Source organism: Phycodurus eques, chromosome 13 (assembly GCF_024500275.1).
Source record: "Phycodurus eques isolate BA_2022a chromosome 13, UOR_Pequ_1.1, whole genome shotgun sequence".
NCBI lineage: Eukaryota > Metazoa > Chordata > Actinopteri > Syngnathiformes > Syngnathidae > Phycodurus > Phycodurus eques.
In genome coordinates, this window is record NC_084537.1 from 19639759 (window position 1) to 19664900 (window position 25142).

The following is a 25142-nucleotide window of genomic DNA, read 5'->3' on the forward strand; positions in this document are numbered from 1 at the left end:
TGTTCAGTGGACCCCGGGTGGGCGTCGTCGGGGAGGCCGAAAACCCCCTGGAGTGTCCAAAAGTTCAAAACTGAGAAGTGTTTGCTCAAGAGCGTGTGGATAAGACTGTCGAGCACAAGTACAGTGTGTTCTGTGAATGCATGCCACAACTACAGTATACACGTACATATGCTAAAACAGCATAGATAATAGTGTGTCAATATCAAATTTGGTATTAAAATATTGACATTTCATGCAATGGTAAAAAAAAAAAAAAGCATAGGACAAGCTAAATAATAATGATAAACAATTATTGATGCTAATAATAGTACATAGAGTATGTCATAAGATAATGTATTTTTATTTCACTTCATCCATCCATTTTCTGAGCCGCTTCTCCTCACTCGGGTCGCGGGCGTGCCGGAGCCTATCCCAGCTGTCATCGGGCAGGAGGCGGGGTACACCCTGAACTGGTTGCCAGCCAATCGCAGGGCACAGAGAAACTAACAACGATTCGCACTCACAGTCATGCCTACGGGCAATTTAGAGTCTCCAATTCATGCATGTTTTTGGGATATGGGAGGAAACCGGAGTGCCCGGAGAAAACCCACGCAGGCACAGGGAGAACATGCAAACTCCACACAGGCGGGGCCGGGGATTGAACCCGGGTCCTCAGAACTGTGAGGCTGACGCTCTAACCAGTCGCCCACCGTGTCGCCCACCGTGTCGCCTATGTCATTTCATTTATGTAATTATTATTTATTTACAGGAATAATGTATAGATATATATACTATTATATGCATATTGCTGGTGTCAAGCGGAATCCTCGTACCTCCGAAACTTACTTGTCAGGAGACTCAAAAGAGCAGCACGTTTAGTGAACAATTAACATCGATTGCATTGTCAAAAACAGGAAACCATTTTCTCTCAACACTTTAGATCACTCAATAATTTGTAAAAATATCACACACACGTCGGGAGTGACCAATAGTGTCATTTGTGAAAAAATATGAAATTTATCAAATTTGGACATAGGAGGCTATGGCCCGAAAACACCGATATATATTTTGTATTGTTTGCAGTAGTAGTAGTAGTAGTATTAGTTTTATAATTAATCTGTGTTGATAGTTTATTGATTAATGTTTGTGTTCTCCTCCCCCCAAAAAAATCACTTAAAAACATAGTTGATTTTAATTTGAGTCTGAAATATTATGTCTACTACGGTACTACTATTATATACTTAATATACTATATGAACAAAAAATAGTTTTAAGTTGTATGTAATATATTATAATATACATGTATGCCTACTATTTTTCAGTAGTAGTGTTGCTATTAGTACTATTATTGTACTTTCATACAAATTTACTTTATATATTAATATCGTAAATATGTTTACCTATATAGTATATTATAAATATATTTATATATAAATATATTTGATATTTTGAATGTTTTAGTAGAAGTAATATCGTTCTTGTTATTATTACTATTTTATTGCAGTTTATACAGTATGTTATCATATGTATATATGTATCCCAAAATTATGCCAAGGAAGTAATGTGTTATTATTGCAATTCCCCATTAAAACGCTTATGGCGCTGTTGCGCTCGCCACCAATTCCTGTCTGACTGATTCCGTGTCACCCCCCCGAGTGAGAGGTAAGCGCGTGACCGGTCAGTGACGTCACGTCCCTCTCGGTCTCGCGGTGTTTTTGCTAATCATGTTGCTTGCGGTGTTGTTTTGACGCCGGTGTGTGTTTTTGCGTGAGGGAGATAATGAAAAACACACAATTCCCGTCAGATTTACGACGCTGCTCCGAGTCCCGACGACGTCGTTTGTGTTATCCACAATAACACTGCACAGCTTTGCCTCGTCGTAACTGCGGTACGTACTTAACGACGGACGGCTAGCTGTCAACAGACGAGTCGAGGCAACTCATGTTTGTGTTTACGAAAAGCGTGTGTGTATATACGACGGTGTCACACAACTCCGGGAGAAATGTTGACGTATTTAGTTTAGCTAATTGTTAAAGTTTATATGTTGTGTTTGTAGGATAACTATTTGGCGCCGTTGTGCAATTTTGGATAGTAAAACGAACAAACTCACAATTTAAGATGGAATTAATTTTTTTTTATATTTTCTTATGTTAAGGTAGAAACAATAAGGCCGTAATTAGTGCATTTTAAATTGTGTACTGTGCCATTTAAATGAAATGACTAACCATGATGGATGGCGCGTGATGATGACGTCATTAATAGCAATTTCCACTTCTGGGGCGCAATGAAGGATTATTTTGTCAAATTTTTGCACAATATGGATCCCCGAAATAAATTTTTTAAACATCCACATGCCAACTATGGCTAATATATTGATGAAGTGGATAATTTTTTTTTTTTTTAAGGATATAACCTTAGTAGAGAACTTTCACGCTTCACTACTTAAGGACAATTTAGTTTTGATCCTGACACATTCATTCATTCCTTCACTTTCCGTACCGCTTTACCTCATTAGGGTCGAGCCTATCCCAGCTATCTTCAGGCAAGAGGCGGGGTACACCCTGAACTGGTCACAGGGCACACAAAAAAAAAACATTTGCATTCACACCTACGGGTAATTTAGAGTATTCAATTAACCTACCACGCATGTTTTTTGAATGTGGGAGGAAACCGGAGTACCCGGAGAAAACTCACGCAGGCACGGGGAGAACATGCAAACTCCACACAGCCGAGACTGGATTTGAATACTGGTCCTCAGAACTGTGAGGCAGATGTGCTAACCAGTCGTCCACCATCCTGGCACAATCTTAAAAAAATATATTCCTCAGTCGTAGATCTTTTCCAGTTATTTTTGCTATTGTTTATTTTTTGATAGCTTACTTATCATTATTAATAATTTTTAGAGTTTAAAAATTCCTGTCAATAACCCTGATTTGATTCCAAAGTAATATTTAATAATACTAATCAATAATAATTAATTATTATAAACAATTATAACAAGTAGCTGTAGTATGAGTGTAGTTATTGTCTATTTTTAAGTGTTACATTTGTTTAATCATGCCAATAACACTGACTTTATTCAGAAGTAATGTTAAATGATTATTATTACTTATTGCAATGCTGTTGTTATTTTTTTTTAATTATAATTATTATTTTTGGATTTAAAATCCTGCCAATAACATTGGTGTTTTGTTAGTATTATTGTTGTTTATAAATAAATTAATATTGTTTCAAGTATTATTATTATAGTTAATTTTTGAGTTTTTTTTAAGTTAACTTTTAGAAATCCTGCCAATGACCCACATTTTATTCTGATGTAATGTGAAATTGCTCCTGTTTATCCTTATTATTACAAGTAGTGTTATTATGATTGTTTATTTTTTTACCCACAGCTTGCCCAGCCTTACTAAAGGCTACAGTAGTTAGTTATTTTCTTTTCATTTGGATAAAACTGCCTTGACGTTTTTGCTTTTGCCACGCCGCAGTATGGAGAACTCCGAGGGTGGCATATCATCCGAGCCCGACGGCTGCACGACGCGAACGTCGTCCCGCCCGGTCCGAGCGTCCGGGTCAGCGCGGGCCTCCTGCTCCTCCTCCGGGCACCGTGAGCCCAGGAGACGGCGTGAGGCCAAGCAGCAGCAGCAGCAGCAGCAACAACAACAACAACAACAACAACAACGGCGGCGACGGCGGCGGCGACAGGGGGATGGTCAGGAACAGCTGCTCCGGGAGACGGTTCGCCGGAGGTTGCCGGGCCAACGCGAGCACTCAGAGGCGTGCGGCTCAGTGAGCGACGCAGCGGAAAGTTCGCCTAAGAGGTTTGCTCGGGCCAAATGCCAGCTGGTCGCTCATGCCACTGGCACAGGTGGGTTGACTTGACTTCTTCCTTCTACCTCCGCAGGAGAGCTCACTTCCTTCATGGACCCTATCCAGCCACTCACTTCGGACCCAAAGCCTGCATTCTACCTAACCCCACTTCAGTCATGTAAGCGACCTCGTTTTTGTGCACTGAAAAAAAAAAAGTCATTTGAATTGACTTAATTTGTACATGTACTTTGGTTTTAAATGACTAAAATTTGATAAACTGATATAATTTTCCCCTCTTTTCCCGACTTAAGTAATGCTTGTAAATCCAACAAAAGGGAATCATGTTAATTTTACATTTTCTTTATCATATCGTCATCATGTCAAGTTAAAAGTAATTTCATCACATCCAGGCGACATGATTTTAACTCTCTATTTTGAATTCTTAATGTTGATTTTAATTGAATGTATTATGTGACTTTAAAGGATCTCTAGGCTTTAGTACCCCTTTTAGCTCTGTAAATATACTTTTATTTTTCAAAATTTGCTCACACCTAATGTATTGTTGACATAACACAACCGATTGCAAAGTCAGTCATCTGTCTGTCTGTTTACATCCACTGCTAAAATTGACAGAAATATATTGATACAAATCACATATTCCAAATACATTAAACAAAAAACAAAAAAAAAAAAATACTGCAGCTTTTTTTCCAGGCAACACAGAGTAGTAATTGTTACAAAACTCACAACCGCAGAAAAGGTTTGTGTAAAAAAGAAAGAAACAATTTCTACATTTAAATTTTTTGTTGTTGTTGTTGGCAGTGTGTGTGTGTGGACATTGACACCGAAAGCCTTGTGTAACCCTGTGAGATAAGATTAAAAAAAAAAAACCCCACACAACAGGACCACTGTGATTGGTCGTTTTGCCTCGAAATGGGAATGGCTCACAGAGGAAGCGCCGACAGATGCTTTATTATCACCTCGTGTCAGTTTATGTGTTTCCCTTGGAGTGTGCGTGTCTGTCTGTTAACACAATGCCGGTGAGCCGTCGCCCTAAGGAGGAGCGAGAAAAAAGGTAAAAGAAAGATAGAAAAGGTAGTTAGTTAGTCATTATGGTTAAATACTGAACGTACCCGAGGAAATCGAACTTGTATAACGGCTAAGAAATTCTATGTCGCGACGGGCACTAGTGACAAATGTGCGTGTTTGTGTGTCTCAGGCACATCCAGGACCCAGCAAGCCAGCGCCTTACCTGGAATAAACCTCCCGTCAATGTTCTGGTCATCAGGAAGATCCGAGACGATAGCCTGTTGGAGCCTTTCAAAGAGCTGTGCCGTTTTCTAGTTGAGGTACGTACAGCAACACGTGTCTGTGTTTGGATAAAAGAATGTGTGTCTGTGTGCATGACCACTTTGCGTGACTGTCGCCGACAAACGAGCCCTTTGTATGCATTTGTACCACGGCGGAGACATTTGCGGCTCAGAAAAATGTTCGATGCTGGTCCGCCTTCAAAAACTCAAAATTCTCTAAGGAATTAGTTGCTATAAAACTTTGTTCCTCGCTCAAACTGTGGCCATTATAAAATGTTAACAACATTGTAACAGACTTCACTGGCAAACGAGTGCAAAATGAAATCCACCATTATAATGTAAAATGTTCAGACATAACACACACGCGCATAAAATCACCACCTTTTGATCGCAAGTGGTAAACATATGACAGCTACCTCGCGACTAGTGCGGGAAACTAAATTGTAGTCTGCATCTTCACTCATTGCTCCTTCTTGACAAACAGATTGATTCACCGGTCACAGAAGATCCAAATCAAAGTCCTTTGTTCACAAAAAGCTAGTGATAGCGGTTCTGGCTGTGGGTCCGCTCGAGGCCACAAGAAGCCAGCAACTGTTCATCTATCAAACTAAAACTAGTCGCAATGCAAGAAAGATGGGCTGAAATGTCACCACAGCGGTCATAAAAGTTACAAATCAAAGTCTTTGTCGACAAAATGCTGGTTGATACCTGCTACGCCACAGAATTCCATCAAGCTCGAGGGGAAAACCGGAAGTAAAAACTTAACGAAATAAAACCAGTAGCAGCACAAACAAATGGACTCAAATGCACCACAGCTGTCACAGAAGATCCAAATCAAAGTCCTTTGACCACAAAACGCTAGTTGATACATGTGAGCCAACGAGATAATCCAGCAGTAGAAATCTACTCGAGACGAACCAATAACAGAAGCAACGCTTATGCCCAATGATTCATGTGACGGAGTCCTCTGTTTACAAAAAGATGGTCAACAGCACCTCTGGCGGAGATTCCTATTAAGCCAACAAGAAAACAGGAAGTACAACCCCAATTCCAATGAAGATGGGTCGTGTTTAACATAAACAAAAACGGAATACAATGATTTGCAAATCATGTTCAACCTGTATTTAATTGAATACACTACAAAGACAAGATATTTAATGTTCAAACTGATCAACTTGATTGTTTTTAGCAAATAATCATTAACTTAGAATTTTATGGCTGCAACACGTTCCAAAAAAGCTGGGACAGATGGCAGAAAAGACTGAGAAAGTTGAGGAATGCTCCTCAAACACCTGTTTGGAACATCCCACAGGTGAACAGGCTCATTGGGAACAGGTGGGTGCCATGATTGGGTATAAAAGGAGCTTCCCTGAATGGCTCAGTCATTCACAAGCAAAGATGGGGCGACGTTCACCTCTTTGTGAACAAGTGCGTGAGAAAATATTTGAACAGTTTAAGGACAATGTTCCGCAACGTACAATTGCAAGGAATTTAGGGATTTCATCATCTACGGTCCATAATATCATCAAAAGGTTCAGAGAATCTGGAGAAATCACTGCATGTAACCGGCAAGGCCGAAAACCAACATTGAATGCCCGTGACCTTCGATCCCTCAGGCGGCACTCCATCAAAAAAACGACATCAATGTGTAAATGATATCACCACATGGGCTCAGGAACACTTCAGAAAACCAATGTCAGTAAATACAGTTCGACACTACATCCGTAAGTGCAGCTTGAAACTCTACTATGCAAAGCAAAAGCCATTTATCAACAACACCCAGAAACGCCGCCGGCTTCTCTGGACCCGAGCTCATCTAAGTTGGACTGACGCAAAGTGGAAAAGTGTTCTGTGGTCCGACAAGTCCAAATTTAAAATTGTTTTTGGAAATTGTGGATGTCGTGTCCTACGGCCCAAAGAGGAAAAGAACCATCCGGAATGTTATGGATGCAAAGTTCAAAAGCCAGCATCTCTGATGGTAACCCACCAAAATAAAGTCACTAGCAGCCCAAACCGGTGGGCTCCGAACAACATGAAACTTATTTGTCCACAAAAAGCTGGTCAACATTCTGCATGCATGCCGTCACTTTTTAAGCGCACATGTTTTTGCTTGCGCTCTGGTGAGTAATGGGTGTGTGTGTGTGTGTGTTTTATGTGTGTGAATCAGGAGAAGCAGATGATGGTGTACGTGGAGCGGCGAGTTGCCGACGACGGGACGCTGTCCAAGGACGAGAATTTTGGCTCCATCAGAAACCAGCTGTGCACGTTCAGAGAGGGTGAGTTTGCGTGACTAAGCGAGTGAGGCTCAGCCTTGAAAGCATTTGATTTAACATGTATATTATTATAATAGACAGCATGATCAAATGATGGGTGTTCATTGCAGTACTTAAGATCTCAACATGGGACTAAGATGGTACCGCTTAATTCCACGTCTGACCAAATACGAGACAGCTTCTACGGTCTTAATGCTGCTTTCATACGCTGGAATGTACAGTAATCCCCCCTCCATGGTTTCCATAATTTTAGCTTTTTTATTTTTATTTTTGAAATTTTTGCCATAATTGTTATAATTATTTAAATGTTGTTTTCTCTTTTTTGTCTTTTTATATTTTTGGCCAATAAGTTTTTTATTTTTTTCTGAGATTTTTGTCATTTATTGTTTGAAAAAAAAAATATTCTTATCTTTTTGTATTTTTGACAGTATTTTTATATTGTTTATTTTTTTGTCATGTTTTTTGTCTAAAAATATTCACAAAGAGTATTCATATGTTGTCAAATAACATGAGCATGGGCTCTGAGTAAAACTGCACAAGTGTACCTAATGATTTGACTTGTCCCACTCCCATTAGAAAATCCTTGATGTATTTCTTTTAGGCATACCTTGATAATCTTGCTAAACCAACATCATCGTGCTCACTGTAATGTTGATATGAAATGATCATGCCGTTTAATCTCATAGATACAGAGATCAAGACAAATCATTTCAAAACTTTCTCCACCATTAATGTGACTTATCACCTGTATAACTCAATTTATTTAAAAATATATATTTTCAACTTAATGTGGTTGCACAAGTGTGCACACCCTTTTATAACTGGGGATGACACATTCAAAGTCATGTTAAATGGGAGTCAGCACACACCTGCCACCATTTAAAGTGCCTCTGATTAACTCCAAATAAAGTGCAAATCTTCTAGTTGCCACAAAAACCTGGCATTTGAACAGGGGTGTGTAGACTTCTTATATCCATAGTATTGTCTGCTTTTGTGACCCATCGCAGGCTACGACGACATCTCCGACTGCATTGACCTGATCATCTGCCTGGGCGGAGACGGCACGCTGCTCTATGCGTCCTCTCTCTTTCAGGTACGACGTCAACGTGGCTCTTTAGCGGCTCGTTACCAATTAGCATCCACGCGTCGCTTGAAGCCACGTCAAACGTCTCTTCGTCCAGGCCAGTGTCCCCCCGGTGATGGCGTTCCACCTGGGTTCCCTGGGCTTCCTGACGCCCTTTAAATTTGAGTCGTACAAGACCGAAGTGGACAAGGTCTTCGAAGGTAGGCTACACTTAAAAAATATATATATATATTTGTGTACCTACAAAGTCTAATAACATTTAATACAAAATGAAGTGCTCTGGAAGCAACATAATAAACAGTGTTGCACACTGTTGAGGGGACCAAGCCCTGCCATGAATAGCGAAAATCCGCACATGACACGCCCCTAAAAAGGTTTTTAATTGCCTATAGATGCCACTAGGTGGTGGCAAAGCACTACTTTTTTTCTATTAGACAAGGCGATTGTCTCTCTAAGATGAAGCTCCTCCCCTCAAGTTAAAGTAGTTCCGTGGCATTAAGATGCCACGAGATTGTGTCAAAGCACTATTTGTATATTAGACAGGGCTTTGGCCCAAGCATGAAAAAATAAATGAAGTCTTTTTTTTTTTTTTAATTTTTTTTTTTTTTTTTTAATTAATGAGTTGGCCGTACTCTATGCACATTTGCAGCTCATTTTTGGCTCATTGTTAGGCTACACTCCCCTCCAGAAGTATTGGAACAGCAAGGCCATTTCCTTTGGTTGTTTTTTGTTGATTTGGCATCAAATGTTGAAAATGACAAAGAGCCAACTTTTCAGCTTTTATTTCCATTTTTTCCCACCACGATCAGATACTCAACTACACCCAACTTTAGACATGAGCAACAATATTGGAACAGTTCGACTTAAATTCCAGTGAACCCCCGCTATTCGGAGGGGATAGGGACTGAACTCTGTTGCCAGTAGTGAAATTCAATGAATAACTGACACCATCCATCCATCTTCTTTACCGCTTATCCTCACAAGGGTCGCGGGCGTGCTGGTGCCTATCCCAGCTATCTTTTTGGCGAGAGGCGGGGTACACCATGAACCGGTCGCCAGCCAATCGCAGGGCACATATAAACAAACAACCATTTGCACTCACATGCACACCTATGGGAAATTTAGAGTCTTCGATCAACCTACCACGCATGTTTTTGGGGTGTGGGATTTGAACCCCGGTCCCCAGAACTGTGAGGCAGATGTGCTAACCAGTCGATCACCGTGCCGGCATAACTGACACCCTTTCCCCTAAAAGGGGTTTGTAATTGCATATAGATACCACAAGATGGTGGCAACGCACTTAAAAGGGAAAGGATCATCAAGCATCAACACCATGCATCTAGCATGTACACAAACATGAACCCATGTTACTTATAATCAGTAATTCAATTATTCAACAAAAACAAACAACCTTCACATGAGGTTCATCAACAGTATTCGCGTTAAAAGTCGCCCCCGCTCCTCCTGCTGATGTCTTCAGGAAACGCGGCCATCACTTTGCGCAGTCGCCTGAAGGTGAAGGTGGTGAAGGAGATGTTTGAGAGGACGGCCGCCGTGCCGCCGCCGCCGCAGCCGCAACGAGATCAGCAACAGGAACACAACGGCCTCGTTCCTCAGCGCTACACCAGCAGCGAGGCGGGCAAGGTCACCCTGCAGCTTCAGGTGAGCGCCTCTCGTCTTCCGTCATCGTTGAAAACTCTACATATATATACACTGTATAATGTATAAACAGAATGCTGTACTATATACGTAGAAAAAGCAGCAACTGTCGTCGGCAGCATTGCCCAGTCGACATCCATTGCAGCCTGGTCATCGTGAAACGGGGATTCCTCCATCTGCGGTCGCTTCTCGAGGTTTCGTATTTTGTCCCCCAAATGGGGTTCGAAGTTTTCCTTGCCCGATTGCGGGGCTTTAGATCAGGGCATGTCGTCAATCTTTGTCAACGGTGGGCCTGTGAAGTCCTTTGAGACTCTTTTGCGATTCAGGGCTAGTATGCAAATAAACTTGACGTATGTAACAAAAGCTTACGTATTTCAAATAGTCTATATAAGCATAAACTATACATGTATACATGATATCAAAAGAATATTGTAACTGCAGATGGGATAGTGAACAAAAAGCAACAAGAAGCATTGTCATCAGCGTTGTATGTCGCAAAAACTACACATCCAATAGTTGGTATAGAAGCAGGAATTGACAACTATACATGCATAAATATGTACACTGAATACAATCCTATGATGTTAGTTGCTTTCAACGCAACAGGGCGATTGTGTTGAAAGCGGCCTATAAAAGCATGTACAATTGCAGCGATATGTTCCGCTTCTGTCAGAGGCTTTTTAGTTTCCCGTTTCCTTTTGCTCCCCTCTGAATTGCTTGTTGTTTTTCTTTTTTTCCCGCCCCTTGTGCATATGCTGGCTGCGTTGCCGTGGAAACAGTCATAATAAAGCTGGCGGGTGGAGGAAGGTGGACGTTTTGTCGTGTGCTTGTGTTGAGGCCGGTTGCCGTGGAGACGGTGGCGTCAACCGCGTAGTCGACGCCAAATGGATGTTTAATGGAGTCTGCTAGCACGCGCGCACAGATGCACACGCACAGCTGCAGTGGATCATTTCGCCCTTCCTCCCCCACCCCTCGCCTGCGTTGCGTGTCTGGTCTCATCGATAGAGCGCAGACGCTGATTGATGATTCTGCCGTCACGGCCTCAGTCTGACCTCCTCCGGGGGGGGCCGCGCTCTGCGGTTGACGTCAGCGCACCTGTCAGAAGTCGTAAGCGTCTGACGCGCGGGACGCTGATCTGTATGCGCCGCACGCGGCCCTTGATGATTTCTTGTTTGGCTCAAACTAACACTCAGCGGGAAGGAATTTTCATGTGGAAGACTCCAGCTGTTTCTACTTCTTTCACTGGATCAAGTGTCCGTCTCTTCTCGTTCTAGCCAAGCTCAGTTTTTGCTCTAATCTATCCACCTCACAGGCGTGGTATAACTACATGCTGATTAGACAACAGGGATTTTGCACAGGCGTAGAGGTGCAACGATTCATCGACTAGTCGACAGCTAATCGATTATCAAATTAATCCATAGCGAATAATTGTTTTGGAGACCTGTCCAAATCCTTGGAATCTCATTATTCCATTATTTGTTGCAGCCCAACAAGTGACCATTAAGCAAAGTCTCTCCTGACCCATGTGTGTGCGCGTGTGCGTGCAGGTGCTGAACGAGGTGGTGGTGGACCGCGGGCCGTCGTCCTACCTCTCCAACGTGGACTTGTACCTGGACGGACGTCTCATCACCTCCGTGCAAGGCGACGGTGAGAGCCCACCTCCGCCATTATGTGCTCGTCTAAGTGTTTCCGCTGACCGTCGCCGTGACCGTCCTCCGCCAGGCGTGATCGTGTCCACTCCGACGGGCAGCACGGCTTACGCGGCGGCGGCCGGGGCGTCCATGATCCACCCCAACGTGCCGGCCATCATGGTGACACCCATCTGCCCGCACTCGCTCTCCTTCAGGCCCATTGTGGTGCCTGCTGGAGTGGAGCTCATGGTAGAGAAGAATAGGAAGTTGATTTCATACAGTACCCACATATTATTAACTATTTGTAACAATATTTTTTTTTTCTTAAGATCACTTTGTCCCCCGACGCAAGGAATACAGCCTGGGTGTCGTTCGATGGCAGAAAGAGACAAGAAATCCAACACGGTGACTGGTACGTTCACTACTTTGAACATAATCATAATCATGATTGATATGAAATACAGAAATAACAGCTACATAAAATAAATCATTTATTCATTTCTTTGAATGAATAAATATTTTTACATTGTAATGTTTCAGTAATAAAGTCAGATTTTTTTGAGAAAGCCGTAATATTACCAGAACAAAGTCATAGTTTCTTAGATAGAAAGTTCTATTTTTTAAGAAAAAATTTGTAATATTATTAAATTGTTTTTTTCCAGATTAGAAAATCTGACTCTTGCAGCAGTCTTTTTTACAGTAATGTTTTAAAATGTTAAGATAATATAGTTGTATTTTTGCTGTTACAAGAATAAAGTCGTAGTTAATTTTTTGAGAAAAACGTTACGAGAATTAAGTCATATTTCCCATTTAAAAAAAAAAAAAAAAAAAAAAAAAAAAAAACCCTGACTTTTGCAGCATAAACCTTTTTTACTGAAGAAAAATAAAAATAAGAGAATAGTGTTTTTTTTTTCCAAGCTTAACATTTTTTTTTCGGGTTTATTTTTGTTATGGTAAAAAAAAACATTCTCGTAGTTTGCAATAATAAATTCACTTTTATTTTTCAGGGTGGTAAAATGCTTGACTAACGAGGGGTCAGTGGTGTAGCAATATTTCCAGACACTAATTTCTAATAATAATCCACCAAAACCTTTTTTTGTGTGTGCGTGTCCTTAGCATCAAGATCACGACATCGTGCTACCCCGTGCCGTCCATCTGCTGCCACGACCTGGTGTACGACTGGTTCGAGAGCTTGGCGCAGTGTCTTCACTGGAACGTGCGCAAGCGGCAGACGCGCCTCACCGAGGCGTCCGACACTTCCGACACGGAGAACTGAACCCGGAACGCGCCCCTCCCTTCGCACCCCCATGTCCCCTCATCGCAGCTCCTGAGCCAGACGCCTTGCCTGTGACGTATTTTCCTCCCACGGCGTCGCCTTTTTTACATTCCACATGGTGTTGAATTAAGAGAAACATCTTCATGTATATATTTGTACAAATTAATATTTGCGTTCCTAGTTATTTAATGACATATTTGTATATTTTGAAAGAGTTCCACACCACCACATAGAGCAGTGTTTTCCAACCTTTGAGCCAAGGCACATATTAGAAAAATCTCACAGCACACTACCAAACCCAACAAAAAGTGTATACAGTGAAATTGGCGCTATCCCTAGGATAGCACTGCTCTGAATAGCTAAATTCGGTAAATAATTGAAGCGTTTTCTGAAAAGGGGTTGTAATTGTATATAGATGCCACAAGACGGCAGCAAAGCAAACGGAGCTCATAACGCATCAACACCGTGCTTCTAGCATGTACACAATCATAAACACATGTTACAAAAACAACTTTATTCAGTAGTTTAATTGTTCAACAAAAACAAACCACCTTCACATGAGGCTATCACACATGGGCAAATACATATGTGCACTAGATGCTATAAAGTGATTGAACTTGCCTTTTTTGGATTTACACACAATAAATGTTAGAGAGTATAGGAAAATTGTAATGGCAAAGGAGACTATACGGGCTATTAGCAGCTTCATCGAGAGAGATTTTGCATTTGGCGATGCATGGTGACCTCGTGAGGATAAGCGGTACAGAAAATGGATGGATGGATGGATGGATGATGTGCATTCACGGAGCGCCAACAAAACAACATTGCAAATGCAGATGAAAATTTTGCCAATGAATTCGACCTTACAACAACGCCAAGATTTCACCAGGTGGCGCTAAATTAATATTTTAATTGCTTTGGCCTACACGGACAAACAGCAAAGTGACATTTTCAAGAGTGGAGTATATTCCAAATATTCGAGAAATTCGCAAATGCCGAACTGCCAACGTGCGGGGGTTCACTGTCTGAGGAATGATCATGATCTTGTCTGAATTTACTTCCAAATGCACTTAGTGTGAAATCTCGTCCTGTTAAATCGAACACAAAGCAATTATTCTGTTGTATAATTGACAACAGGTGGCTACAGTCAACTGAGCTCTGCCACAAATAGTGGAAATCGGTGAGTACAGTGGATCCCCGCTATTTGCGGGAGATACTGACCGCAAAAAATAGTGTTAATCTGTTGCCTTTTTTTTTTTTTTTTTTTTTAATGCCCAGACTTTTTAATTACGGATAAACCGCCAATTAGCATTTTCAGGATTGGTTAGCCCCATAAAAGAATAAGGGAAAAAAAAAAAAAAAAGCAAATAAGTGGATCGATGGGTGCCGAACTGCGAATGTGCGGGGTTTCCACTGGTAATTGACACCCACTCAAAAAAGGCTTCTAATGCCATATAGATGCCACAAGATGGCAGCAAAGCACTTTTTCCCATTAGACAAGGCTATGATAAGACTGAACCTCCTCCCGTCACTCCAGATAGTTCCTTGGCAATATTTTTCTATTAAACGTCTTTGACCTGAGCACAAAAACAGTGAAAGGGTGAGTTTTTCAGCAAATAACGAAGGATAGCTTGCCAAATAAAGTCCATGAATAGGCAAATTCATGAATGCTAAAGTACGAGTTAGGTGAGATTTACTGTACAATGTAAATTGTACCTCCTGCCATCTAGTGGAAGAACCTTCCTTCTACAATTGCTCTTCCTGACAATTGTTGGGCAACACATTATTTGTTGTAAATTATAGTTTTTCAACCAATTAATTGAATAATTTACCACAGCACAGTAGTTGGGAATCATGAATATTGTCAGTAGAAAAATAACAAAAAAAATGAATAAAGCTGAAACACTTGGTGCTTAATGTTTTTACTGCAATATTTCCAGACATCCATTATTCTTTTTTTTTTTTTTTTTTTATTAAATTATATTCCAATATTGCATGATAATCTAATGTGAACAACTATAGGCAGTCAAAGAGGACAAAAGAGAACATTGACATCTACAACTTTTCACCCCCAACCCGCCCACTGTGCGATGAAGAGAGTCCTTTTAATAGAATGTCATATAATAATATCATACTACATTGTACGGAAGCAAGTGGAGAGAGAGAGAGACACAAGAATCAACACAAATGAGGACTACAAGAACAGAAACTGGTAAGAACAAAAAAAAAAATTGAATAAATTAAAGGGGCTGAAAGAAAAATGGATACATTTCTACTGTTATTGTAACAAGTATAAAAACCAAACAAACTTGGCAGCAGGACAGGGAATAAAGATGTATATTTATATATATTTAACACCTCCTAATAATAGAGAAGACGCAAAGAGGCAGTTACATGGACTGCAAACATGGTATGCATAATTATAGCTCATAGATCCGAATATTACCAAGAAGTAGGAGGGACACGCTGAATAACACCAACACAACAGTAGAGGTTCATTCTTCGGACTTCGAAAAATTTCTCAAGGAAAAGAAAGTTTCAAATTTGTATGATATTGAAAAAAAAAAAATGTCTGCGAAGAAAACATTACGAGACCAGTCATATTTAAGCAAGAAAAAGCCTAGGATAGTTTGTATTTTTTTTTTCCGTATTACAACTGTCTCAAAAAATGACCGTGAATGAAGTCATTTTTAATGAAAGTACTTTTTGGAATAATCGTAATATTGAGACAATCATATTTTTGTGAGACAATAGTCAAAATTTTACAAAAATAAAGTTTCAAAAAGATATAATATTTCAAATTTTGAGATTCTTATAGTAAAATAATCTTTAAAGGTACAATTTAACAATTACTATTCTTATATAATATTACGACTGTAATTTTTCAGGGTGGTAATTTTACGAGAATAAAGTATTTTTTGACCCCCCGCCCCCGGCGATTTAAATCCTAAAGTTTGACGTTTATGGTCGTAATTTTCTTCAATAATCCGCTAAAATTGAATCAAGGCAACTGGATTATTCTTATTTGTCGAAGACGTTTCACCTTTAATCCAAAAGGCTTCTTTCTTCAATTATAAATTTTAGGCATGGTGTCTCCCTATTTATTGCTCAGTGGTTTATTCAGGAATTCTTGTGAGCAGTCAGGTTGTTCTTGTAATATTGCAACTTTTCCCCTCAAAAAAAAAGAAAAAAAAAAAGTAACCATTCTTGTAATGTGACAACTAAATATTTCTATTATGATAATACTATTTATTTTAATTTTTTTTTAAGAATGCTATTATGAGAAAGAGCTATTTTACACAACTCATTCAAACTCCTGACATGCTTCACTGTGCTTGTAAAAATACGACTTTATTCTCCCAATATTCCTAATATTCAGACTTTGTTTCTTGGAAAATTACAACGTAATTCCTGTAATATTCCAAATTTATTCTTGCAAGATTAGGCTCTATCCTGAAAAAAAAAACAAAAGTGAAATTATCTTTTTAGAGATGAGAATTTGTTCATCTAAAAAAAGACATTATTCTCATAAGATTATGACTCCACTCATCCACAAAATGCTTTTTTGTGGTGTAATTTTATTCTTTTGAGTGTGCCCCAACTGCTCCTTAGTCAAATACAAATGATCCATTTTCAAATGTGATCCTCCTCAACACTTCCACACTGTGCTCGTTTGTTGGGCGACGTGAATCGTTTTCAGATTGGCCGACATCACACCCCCCCGGCGTTGTTTGGCACCTTTTTTAAATTTTTTATCTGGACTTTTACTTTGAAACTGTACTTTGTTTTTGGGAACCCCGCACCTACACAAAGAAAAAAAAAAAAATCAAGTTCACCTTACAAGACAAGTTCAACTCCCTGCTTGCCTTTTTAGGTTCCTTAAAAAAAAAAAAAAAAAAAAAAAAGAGTTTGGTCCCTCAAGGTGTGTGCTGTGATGACACCCAAAAAGAAAAGCGGGACAAGAGACCGTTGGACCTTGCTGTGTGAAATGTCCCGTGTTTTTTTGGGGGGGCCAGGTGAGATTCCGGTAAATTTCCAGGGGAAGATAAGAGGAAATTCTGGAAATACAGTATTCCAAATTCTAAACTTTCCATGGGAATTGAGGGAAATTAAATGAAAAAGTAACACATTCAAGCACGAATAGATTTTTTTTGTCATAAGCAGACATCTCAAATCGAGAGCTCTCCTTGCCCAGCGCATTACAGTAGCTTAATTGCTTTTTCCCCACTTCATTCGAGCGCCGGTGTATCTAAAGCTCAGTCCCAACTAAAATTTTGTTAACTGTGAATCCAATGTGCCCCAAACCTTTGCGCGGTCTATTTCTTTACAAAAACAACTTTTCTCATGATTTTATCATTATTATTATTTTTTTTAACTCTAAGATCTCAACCATTTGGTAGATGCTCATGTTTTAAAAACTATTTATGTTTGCTCTATCTGCCCTAAGGAAATATAAAATGCAAACTTTTTTTGGATTGGTTGTTAAAGGGTTACGACTAGGCAACCTTCAATTTAGTAAATTCCTACTTTATTCTCAATTAATTCCCATGAAAAGTTTCCACTTTTGAACGTGCTGAAAATTGAAATGACACAAGAACAGGATGGCAAGATGAGCCCGTGTGGGGCAGGAAGTCAGTCGAGCGCGACGGGATTATTTTTTGGGGGGAGGGGGAGTTTATGATTGAGCCGCGGGGACTTGAGCGTCTTTCCGCTCCTCTTTCCCCGCTTCTTCTTCGCCTTCATCTTCTTCCGTGTGCTGGTCCAGTTCCTCCCTGGTGATCATCTCAAAGTCGTTGCCGTTGCTGTGCTGCGAGCCGTCCTCCTCCCTGCGCTCGCTGTCCGTGTCCGAGCGCCGCCCTTCCTCTTCCTCGCCGCTTTTGCGCTCCTTGTCGTCCTCGTCGTCGTCCTCCTCCTCCTCGTCCTTCTTCTCGCTGTCCGACTTGTTGTCGTCGCTGTCCGACTTGCGGGCCTCGCCTCCGCCGCCGTCCTTGTCGTCTTTGGCCTTCTTGCCGCCTCCTCTTCGCGGGCCTTTGTACTTGTGCGTGTACAGCGGGCGGAAGGAGTCGATGAAGCCCACGTCGGCCGTCAGGTTGGGAAGGAGCCAGAAGTGGTGACGCCCGGCCGTCACCAGCCAGATGAACAGGAACAGGATGCAGCGAGCTGGGAGAAACCGGGAGAAAGCCAACCTGGTCAGAAGGGGCTTCGCCTCCAAAAGAAAAGCAGTTCAAATAGTGGGGACGAGCGTATGACCATCAGGCCAGATTTGAGCATATTTCCTCCTTTCCGGTCAAAGCGCGCAGACGGCCGATTGTCTGGTGTTTCCAAAAGATTATCCTGCGCGATTATCCAATGGTATGGGGTGTCTTGAGCCATTTCCCCAAAAGTAGGTTACGTACATACCAATAATCAGGCATTCTGCTTCCCTTGCAATCAAAATCAGCAAAGTAAGTAAGTAAGAGGGATTTTTCCTCCAAAGCAGGCTGCACACATTCTGCACAGTTCCAATATCAGGCCAGATTTGAGCTTTTTTTTTTTTTTTTTTTTTTTTAGGATCGCTTCCAATCAAGGTCAGCAAAAAACAGATTGTCGGATGTCTCTGAAAAAAGGACTTTTGGTGTGGGGTGTGTTAAGAGTGATTTTCTTCAAAAGTGGTTTCCACATAACAATCAGCCGGATTGAAGCATTTCAACCCATTTCTGATCAGTCAGCGCAGGCCTACCGTTGGGTGGCTCTGAGCGATTATCCTGTGGTGTGTGTGGTGCTTTTAAAAGTGATTTTTCCTTCCCGATCTGCTTGGAAAACGGTCTGGGATGACCATCGTAAACATTGCAACTGTTCAATAGTTAGCAATAGCAAATTCTTGTGCGTGTAGTCGACACACATACAGTGTTTGTATAATGTGTCTGAAGTCGCGCACCGCAGTAAAAATGACAATAGATTGCCACTGCAAAGTAATTACCAGACGAGCCAACGGTTAAGGTAGCGTATGCAGCTCAGATCAGGGTTTTAAACCAGGTTAGCAAAATTAAAGTTTGAAACCAAGGTACTCGAAAACTACCAACTCTACCTTTCAGCTGAGCTTCTTCTAATTCTTCTTTGTATTTTCTCACTGTCAGATTTGACCGCAACTGTAGACCTGCAGTAACTATTTTAATACACTTAGGGGCAGCAAAAACAAGCACTTGGCCTGACTGCTGCTAGCAAACTGGCCTACCTACATTCAGCTGAAGCCCTTTTTTACTTTGGCTCTGATTTAGGAGCGTTCGGAGGAGTTGTGCTTTCGACCTCTGTGCCTTTTCACCTCTTTCAGCTTCTTTTTCTGTGGGAAAACGAGAGTGAGGCGAGCGTTCCTACCGACGGCGAGGAGCAGAATGCTGGCCACGAAGCAGCCGGCGGTCACGCTCATGTAGTAGACACCCACGCGCATCTCCGCAGGCCACAGCGGGAAAAGCGTGGCGGCGATCACGGCGATCACTGACGACGACGACCACAACAACACGTTGAGACTCGCAAAGACATTCGGTGGGTAAAAAAAAGACAAGTGTGTTGGGCTAACTGACCCAGGATCAGCCCCATGGCGAATGTCTTGAAGTGGACAGGGTCGTAAATCCACACGTACACCTGAAGAGATGTTTGTTTCAGGTCTTTATTTACAAAATGGGTGCCTGGGTGACCGGCGGGTGGCTTTATACCTCGTTTCCGTCGAGGAAGAGCTGGTCCTCGTGCAGCTCCAGTTTGAACTTCTTCTTCACCTCCTTCTTCTTCTTGGGGCTGTCGTCCTGTAAGCAATATCGCGTAAATCAATCGCTCCCCTCGAAAGTCTGCCGCGATGGCCACGACACAAATAAACAACTGCAGCGCCGTCTTGACACACGCAGGGAACTCAATACAACTCACTTAACGATATTCAGTAGTTTGACCAATTGGGAGCAATTCATCAAAAACAAGCCTTCCAGTTTTGGGGGAGGGTGAAACAGATTATTAGCATTTCCATTCATTTCAATGGGAAAAGATGATTTACGATGAGAGTGTTTCGAGTTTCAAGTGTGGTCACGGAACAAATGGAACTTTTATCTGAAGGCACCACTGTACTAGCATGAATCCACATCTCCACAAACAGACCGCAGCTACCTTAATCACACACTGGGACAAACCACCCCAACGTGTCATATAATTCATGCAATTACTGGCGATAAGCGCCACCTCGCACAGAAGACATTTACACAAGAACGAGAAATAATTCAGAGTTTAATCAAAAAAAAAAAAGGTCCATCAAACGTACGCCTTTGTCCTTCTTAGCTTCACCAGCGTCTGCCGCCTCCTTCTTCTTGTCCTTCTTCCCCTTCTTGTCCTCCTCCTTGCCGCTGTCGCCTTTGGACTTCTTGTCCTTCTTGGGGTCCTTCTCCGACTTCTTCTTCATCACTTTGAGGGCTCGGTTGAAAAACTGCTTCTTGAGGAGTCTGCGGAGCCGGGGAAACGGCACATGCGGCTCAGCCGTTCCGTAGCGGTTCGGCCCAAAATGTGTCGGCGGCGTGCATGTCGTGTGGCTCGCTGTGCGGGTAACCTGTTGCAGTAGACGAGCACCGAGTCTCGGGTGGTGAAGACCGCCTCCTCGCCCTTCTTGACCTTGGCCCACTTGGAGTCCAGTATACAGTCTACCGCCTTGGACGCTGGTTGAGGGAACACACGAAACAAAACATTTATATATATATATATATATATATATAAAAAAATGTATAAAAATGTTTTGCATTGCCCACATATTGTTAATCCCGAGGGATACGGTCTGAGCCCTGTCGGGATTGGCGAACAAATTGACATCCCCGCACCCCACAAAAGGTTTATATACTAGGGCTTCAACCAACAAATATTTTAATCATCAATTAATCTGTCAATTTTTGCACTACATTCCTCTAGCCTGAGATTGACTTTGATAATAATAAAAAAACAAAAACAAACTCATTTGGTTGAAAGAATGAACAAACGAAGGAATTCTTTTTAAACCTTTATTTTTTTCTGTTTTCAATTGCCCATATATATTTATACCCACAAATAAATCATACATTGGGTAACCGAAAGCAGATCGGCAATTGCATTTTCCAGGAAACGACTTTCTTCTGGCCTCCGACAGGCTGAAAACAGCCACGGGCTTTGGGGTTTCTGTGGCTTTGGCGAGCACTCACCGGTGAAGTAGTCCACTCGGTGGCCCATCATGTTGGTGGACTTGGTGGGACAGTTGAAGCGCAGGTACTTGGCCACCGCCTTCTCCTCCTTGGTGGGCTCGCTCAACTCCTGCACGCACAAACAATAATGTTCACTTTTGATTGACAGCCCTCTCACTTTTGTACTGCCCTCTCAATGTGTTGCGCTTCCAAGCGTGAACAAAGATGGAACAGATAGCCAAACTCCTTTTCGTGAAGATGAGCGTCCTTGCTCCTTTTATAACTTCCACATGTTGGCAACAATGAATTGGGAGTGAAACTAGAACAGAAAAGTGGATAAAAGTAAAATACCACTACGATACATCGCACGTGATTACGATCATAATGTTTAGACAACGGTAATGTCCGATCGGCACTTCCCGCTACTACTGTGCTCGTATTTACCCGCAAACTTCACCAAATTGAACGCCACACGTTTCACATTAACACCCAGATTACGCAACACTCACAGTCATTGCGTTCTTGCTACTTCAAAGACGCAACGGATCGAAAGGGCCCATCAATAACCGACAGACAATAAAGAGCCTAACCACAACACATGACACATCACTCCCGTCAAAGGTGCATCAACAACTATGGGCACAATACACATTTCACAATGTACATTTCACAATATGCGGTGTGTAATTTGACTCTTGTGTTACCGCTCATAAACATGAAGACGGCACACATTAGGGTATGTATTACATGGATACACTGTAGCAGGCCGGCTGAGCGACATTCGTGGCGGCCACATTGGCGGGGGGCAACGTTCCTATGAAAGGCAATGCATGCACAGCGGAACCTCGTTTTAAGGGACCCCAATTCAACAGATATCGGAAGTAACGGACTGGCGCCGTGAACTACATAGCTAATTTACATGCGCCAGGACGCATGCAAATCACAGGTAAATTAGCTATGTTCTGGTGGGCTGGCTCGCTGCACTCTTGAAAATGGCAGGCCCGGGTTAAAACCCGGGCTGGAGGAGGTAAGTTTGGATAAACTTTTTGATTTTTCAAAAATGTTCAAGCTTTTTTTCCCCATATATATTTATAATAATTTTGTAGTGTATTGTGTGTTTTAGGCCACGAAAAAGTTTAAGACAATAATTTGGTACTGTATGGTTGTACAACCCCAATTCCAATGAAATTGGGACGTTGTGCTAAACAAATAAAAACAGAATACAATGATTTGCAAATCATGTTCAACCTATATTTAATTGAATACACTACAAAGACAAGATATTTAATGTTCAAACTGATAAACCTTATTGTTTTTAGCAAATAATCATAAACGTAGAATATTATGGTTTGACAAATTAGCTAAAATTAATCAGAACTTTCTCATTTCTCAACCAACTTTCATGAGGTTTACTTTTTTTTTGTCAAAATCATAGCATGTGCTATTAATACGGAACATAAAAAAAGCCCCCCCCCCAAAAAAAAACTATTGGGGTTATTCCCAGTTAAAAGTGCATCTAAAAAAGATAAAAGAGTATCGCCTTCATTTCATACTATCATACATAACAGTGTTGGGAATGCTGGTACAAGCTGCAAAGTTTATTAAAAGTTTGAGGCATGTATAATGACAGAATATATCTGTATATTATGTAAAATGACGAATTAGCTAAGCAACTTCATCAATAAGAAACTGTTCTTAATGTTCTATCTTGCAAAATAAAAGTCACAAATTATCTCATGTTTTGCATATACCTTGCACACTTCAAGCTGGAAGCTAATGATGGCTGTATAAGAGCAGCGCCTTCCTGGTGCGATAAACTGCAACTTACACATCACTGGCGTTGGGCAGAATCCCCATATATCCAAATCTTTCACTTTTCAATAAACCAAAAGAAAAAAAATGCATGTATGCTGTGCCATCCTCAAAGGGAGCAAGCCATTTTCAACACTTGAACATATATGGAACGAACCAAATTTGGACACAGGAGGTTACTGCACTGACGCCAGTGATATGATCCAATAAGTTGACTAACCGCAAAAATAATCAGTGACGAGCTGGCTAAAATAATAATTTTTAAAATTTGATCAATAATAAATCCATCCATCCATTTTCTGAGCTGCTTATCCTGACAAGGGTCGCGGGAGCGCTGGAGGCGGTGTAAACCCTGAATTGGTTGCCAGCCAATTGCAGGGCGCATATAAACAAACAACCATTCGCACTCACATTCACACCTACGGACAATTTAGAGTTGTTAATTAACCTAGCATGCATGTTTTTGGGATGTGGGAGGAAACCGGAGTGCCCGGAGAAAACCCACGCAGGCACGGGGAGAACATGCAAACTCCACACAGGCGGGGCCGGGGATTGAACCCCGGTCCTCGGAACTGTGAGGCAGACGCTCTAACCAGTTGGTCACCGTGCCCAATAATAAATCATAAAGGATAATAATTAATAATAAATCATTACATCACCATTAAATAAATTTAATGGTAATGGGGCGGAAAAAAAGAAAATATCACTGCAAAAATAATTAGTTTCTCAGCGTTTTCTATTAACAGATATATGTTTGAGTTAAATGGACATTTTTTTTATTCTCTAAAGTACAGACAACAAAACTCCCAAATTCCAAATACAAATGTCATTTGGAGCATTTATTTTTTACAAATAATAAATACATACTATATATTATGTTAAATAATCTTGTAAAAATTATTTAACTTTTTAAAAATTATTTGTATTGTATTATTTCGGGAAAATATGAACGCAGTAGTAGTGCTGGATAAATTTTGATTGTAATCACGTGTGCTGTACCGTAATGGAGCATAATAAATAAAATCAAATAATGATTTGTGGCATCCCTCGTCCACGTACACTCAAAGTGGCGCTAATCAATACATCATCAGGGATTCCTGGGGGAAATGGAGGCAGAGCTGGTACCATTGTGATCATTCACAGATGCCGTCCTTATATGGCTCAAACAAACATTCTTATTTTGAAAAAAAAAAAATCGTGTATTTTATATTACTGTTCAACTATATCATATGGAGCAAAATAACCCAAATATCACTAGCTTCTACAAATACTGTACTCTTCAGTGCACCTGTTGCTGTGACGTCTTCCTCTATATATTGCGTTTTCTTTCCTCACTAATGGTCCAAAATGAAGACAACGATTGCATATTGTTGCAACTGAATTGCTGCACAGAGCCACATGTTGCCTCACATTATGTAAACACGTCCCGCATTAACATTCGAGCTGACGCGGCTTTAGCCACCAAACACCGCAATTGGTCGCAAACAGACACGACAGACAGTAAGATAAGAGTCTAAAATAAACGAATTCTAATGCTTCCGGTGGTTAAATGAGCGTTTAAGTCAGTAGACCTGGCGTTTAAAGTCGCATTTGAGCCGAGCAGCGCGGCTGCAATGTAGTTGTAACGCAAGCTAACGTTAGCCACGTTAGCATCAGCAAGCTTCCTCTAGCCGGCAACGAACAGTCTTCGTTCGGGCTCGTGAGTCGACGAAAGGCGGTTGCACGTCGTCGCTCCACCGGCCCAGTGGCAGAGCTTCGAGACAGGCAGAGAGAAAAAAATTCATCCTACCTGGATCCGTTTTTTGTGCCTCCTGCGCTCCGCCATGATCGTCCACACACAGCTCAGCTTCGGCAGACCGAGATCGCGTGGCGACTATCGCGAGACTAAGACAACGCCGGTGGGATGCTTTTTGGCTTTCAAATGTGCTGTGTATGTATTTTATATTTAAATTTCAAGTTTTATATTGAAAATCAGGTGTAAACGTCCATACATATAACAGCAAGAGTTTTATTTCAATTAGTTCAATTTAAAAAAAATTTTTAGAGCTCTTTATTGAACGTTAGATATAAACAATCCTATAACACCAAGTGGAAGTTTGAGGAGGAAAAAGCCAGAATGCTGACAAGGTGCCAAAATGATATTAAACAA

The 25142-nt window shown here is 41.2% G+C and overlaps 2 protein-coding genes across 3 annotated transcripts; one reads left to right on the forward strand and one right to left on the reverse strand.

The window, feature by feature from the left end:
- Positions 1-1666: 1666 nt before the first annotated feature.
- On the forward strand, positions 1667-14401 carry nadkb (NAD kinase b). 2 transcript variants are annotated; one of them, XM_061693842.1, is made up of 12 exons: positions 1667-1867; positions 3465-3797; positions 3881-3964; positions 5006-5135; positions 7264-7372; positions 8377-8462; positions 8551-8653; positions 9934-10115; positions 11660-11759; positions 11835-11992; positions 12073-12155; positions 12860-14401. In XM_061693842.1, the coding sequence occupies exons 2-12, from the start codon at positions 3466-3468 to the stop codon at positions 13017-13019; spliced, it is 1527 nt and encodes a 508-aa protein (XP_061549826.1). In that variant the 5' UTR covers positions 1667-1867; position 3465; the 3' UTR covers positions 13020-14401. The 2 variants fall into 2 exon arrangements, with proteins under 2 accessions (XP_061549826.1, XP_061549828.1); XM_061693844.1 differs by lacking the exons at positions 1667-1867; positions 3465-3797; positions 3881-3964 and adding an exon at positions 4728-4861.
- A 524-nt stretch (positions 14402-14925) lies between these two features.
- On the reverse strand, positions 14926-24858 carry sec62 (SEC62 homolog, preprotein translocation factor). Its single transcript, XM_061693845.1, has 8 exons — positions 24783-24858; positions 21203-21311; positions 20584-20689; positions 20302-20479; positions 19712-19798; positions 19580-19640; positions 19374-19493; positions 14926-18179 (listed from the first exon to the last, which is right to left on the reverse strand). The coding sequence occupies exons 1-8, from the start codon at positions 24816-24818 to the stop codon at positions 17695-17697; spliced, it is 1182 nt and encodes a 393-aa protein (XP_061549829.1). The 5' UTR covers positions 24819-24858; the 3' UTR covers positions 14926-17694.
- Positions 24859-25142: the final 284 nt, after the last annotated feature.